The 3,173-nt window shown below is 43.1% G+C and overlaps 1 protein-coding gene across 1 annotated transcript; it reads left to right on the top strand.

The window, feature by feature from the left end:
- Positions 1-349: 349 nt before the first annotated feature.
- LOC121570589 (modulator of macroautophagy TMEM150B-like) lies at positions 350-2,750 on the top strand. Its single transcript, XM_041882057.1, has 7 exons — positions 350-482; positions 598-681; positions 887-946; positions 1,201-1,268; positions 1,563-1,690; positions 1,881-2,058; positions 2,409-2,750. The coding sequence occupies exons 2-7, from the start codon at positions 617-619 to the stop codon at positions 2,633-2,635; spliced, it is 726 nt and encodes a 241-aa protein (XP_041737991.1). The 5' UTR covers positions 350-482; positions 598-616; the 3' UTR covers positions 2,636-2,750.
- Positions 2,751-3,173: the final 423 nt, after the last annotated feature.

Genomic DNA, 3,173 nt, shown 5'->3' on the forward strand with positions numbered 1-3,173 from the left:
AAGATTTGCTTCAGTGTAAGTCATCTGCAGCATCTATTCACCTAGAGCATACCTCTTTGTTTCTGTTGAAAGGGGAGAATATGTCCTCAATGTTTTGACTGCAGCAGTGATGGATGCTGTGTTTCGTCCCTCTGTTGGTTGACACATGGTATTGCTTTCACTGTTACAGGAATGTCTGTGTGAAGGTGCTGCAGAGGTGCTGTACTGCACTTAGTCAATTCTACCACATGGTGGCAACATCAAGCCTATGCTCACTTCAACATACAATGATTAACCTTTGTTTGTTTGACTATTCTTGGGACACTCTGTTACCAGGCTATAGGTGCCTCTGACAGTTTCCTGTCTAAGGCTCTGAGGAAGGTGTCTGACATGCCTGAATGCAAGCCGGTTTGTTTGTCCCGTCAATAAACCTCAAAGATCATTGCAGACATCTGTGTTCCTTTTTCTTTTTCTGGGATATTCACCATGTGAAGTGTCCTGGGGTAAGATGTTTTTATGGATTCCTGAGTTCCTCAGTTGAGGATCTTTGTCCCTTTTTATTGAAATTGGGTTAAAGTGTATCTGGGTGTCTCATTTGTCTCCTTGCATCTTTCCCAGGTGACCTAAGTAAACAATAATGTGGCTCTGGGCGCTGCTTCCAATCTGCTTGGCGGTGTTTGGCACTGTGGGAATATGGGTGGTGTGAGTATCTAACAGACTGGTCTGCTCTCCAGCTACTTGTCTGGATAGAATAATAGTGTGGTCTTATGCTACGGTACAATGAGATGGTGTTGATGATAAGAAACGTATTATCAGTGCAAATAACAAACAGAACATGTATGTCATGAGAGCAAGAAAAAAATCACTGAAGTATTGATATACTAATGACAGTTCTTGTTCTTCCCAGGTTTGGTATCGCTGTTTCAAATGAGACTGTTAATATCACAGTGAGATTCCCCTACATCAGGTAAGAGTGACGCTGGTCTTTACAACACTGTAAAGGGTTTACCCTGAATTTCACTGTGTATTTGGACTATGTCAATAGAGGCACTACCACAGACCAGTTAAACTGGTATAACCACTAACAAAACAGGAAATGTTAATGAGCCCACAACACCACAATACCATGCACACACTGGTGGCTCTTTGTTTTAAAGTCAATATTTCATTACCAAGTCATTTCTAGTTTGTAAAGAATTAAAATGTGAATATGTCTTCTAGTGAATGCGGCACCTATGATCCACAGAGCTGTATCTTTTCCCAGGTCTGCAACATCTGTGCTGTCTTGAGTAAGTTAATTTATTCAGCACTTACAGGTTGGTTCATACCACTTTATTATTCTTGTCTTTCGTAACCTCAACCTCCTTCTTCCTAATATCCTCCCCACTCCACCCTTCTCTACACCCCCTCTCGCTCTTCTCTCTCTCTCTCTCTCTCTCTCTCTCTCTCTCTCTCTCTCTCTCTCTCTCTCTCTCTCTCTCTCTCTCTCTCTCTCTCTCTCTCTCTCTCTCTCTCTCTCTCTCTCTCTCTCTCTCTCTCTCTCTCTCTCTCTCTCTCTCTCTCTCCCTATCTCTGTCTGTCAGTCCTGTGGATCGTGGTGATCCGGTTTCAGCAGGTCAGGGACTATGGTCAGAACAGCAAGGTGAACTTCGCCAGCATTGTACTGGGCTTCATCTCGTCTCTGGGCATCTCCATCCTCAGCAGCTTCCGGGTATCGCTTTACGATTACAATAGGATAATATAACTACAGTATTATCATCACACGAATCCCAATATCGTCCCAATCCTAGCATGTTCCCATAAAAAGATGACATATTGATATACCCTGATATATTTTTGACAATATCCTACCTCGCTCTTTCCCTCTCACCACCATTCCTCTCTCCATCAATCTCTTTCAGCAATCTGTGTTGTTTGGCATCCATGTGTTTGGGGCTTTTCTGGCCTTCTTTGTGGGCCTGGCCTACTTCTGGTTGCAGGTGTGGCTCACCTATAAAGTCCAGCCCTCTAAAGACCGTCGTTGGGTGGGGCCTCTCAGAGCTGCCCTCTGTAGCATCTGCACCATCTTGGTCATCACAAGTATCCTTTAACACCAGATCTATCAGCTGAAATCAGAAAGAGGGGAGAGCACAAAGGGAGTGCTCGACGATCCAAGATCAACACAGCTGAATGGTGATCCAGGATCAACACAGCTTAATGATAATCCAGGATCAACACAACTAAATGACAATCCAGGATCAACACAGCTAATTGTAAATGATAAAAAAAACAATAATCCAAAATCATGCTTCTTTACCTGAATATACAGTGAAAACATTGCACATAAAAAATTATATCCTAAACTGTATGTCCTTCCTAAAAACGACGATATTTTAGACATTAAGGTCACCTGTTTGGGTTGTGCTCTTTGACTCCCCTTTCCTTCTCAGTGGCCATAGGTCTACTCTTTGATACTGGCTACAGCTCAATGGCGTCCATTTCTGAGTGGGCTCTGGTCATGTGCTTCTTTGTCCTATTTGGTGTCTTTGCATCCGAGTTCCGTCACATCAACTGTCACCAGCTCACCGTGCAGAACCAAGGCCTCAGCAAGACCCAGAGCATCAACAGCGGTGGGATCATAATGAACAATAGAACAGCCAACAGAAGAGTAATGTAATAATGATATAATAATTGAACGTTCAAGCTCTGAATGATGAAGCTCTGACTGATGAAGCTCTACATAAGTGTACATATTTTAAACCTATTGTTGAATAAAATACTACTCTTTTTGATGCGGCATCTCCTTAGCTAACCTCTTTTTGTTTGGCTTCTGTTGAGTTTATGGGAAATATATATTGATTTTTCTGATCTTTGTTCATCTTTTGACTACAGCAGTGGTGGTTGCTATGTTTTTCCTTTCTCTGTAGGTTGTCTCATGGTATTGCTTTCACTGTTACAGGAATCGGTATGGCGAGGGTGAGGCGCTATACTGTAGTTAGTCCATTCTACCACATGGTGGCACCATCAGGCCATGTAAGTCAGCCTGGCCTCTGAGCCATATGAAACATACTTTATGTATTTATTTGCACCTCCAAGAGGGGGGGTTGGAGTAAGGGCAGGGGGTAGAAGGATTACTTTATCCTATCCCAGGTATTCCTTAAAGAGGTGGGGTTTCAAATGTCTCCGGAAGGTGGTGAGTCACTCCGCTGTCCTGG

The sequence above is a fragment of the Coregonus clupeaformis genome, chromosome 7 (assembly GCF_020615455.1).
Source record: "Coregonus clupeaformis isolate EN_2021a chromosome 7, ASM2061545v1, whole genome shotgun sequence".
Taxonomy (NCBI): domain Eukaryota; kingdom Metazoa; phylum Chordata; class Actinopteri; order Salmoniformes; family Salmonidae; genus Coregonus; species Coregonus clupeaformis.

Bases quoted from the DNA above. Each gene is read 5' to 3' on its own strand.
- LOC121570589 (XM_041882057.1), top strand. From the start codon at position 617: ATGTGGCTCTGGGCGCTGCTTCCAATCTGCTTGGCGGTGTTTGGCACT. The intron at 947-1,200 runs GTAAGAGTGACG...TATGTCTTCTAG, and splicing joins GTGAGATTCCCCTACATCAG to TGAATGCGGCACCTATGATC. The intron at 1,691-1,880 runs GTATCGCTTTAC...AATCTCTTTCAG, and splicing joins CCATCCTCAGCAGCTTCCGG to CAATCTGTGTTGTTTGGCAT.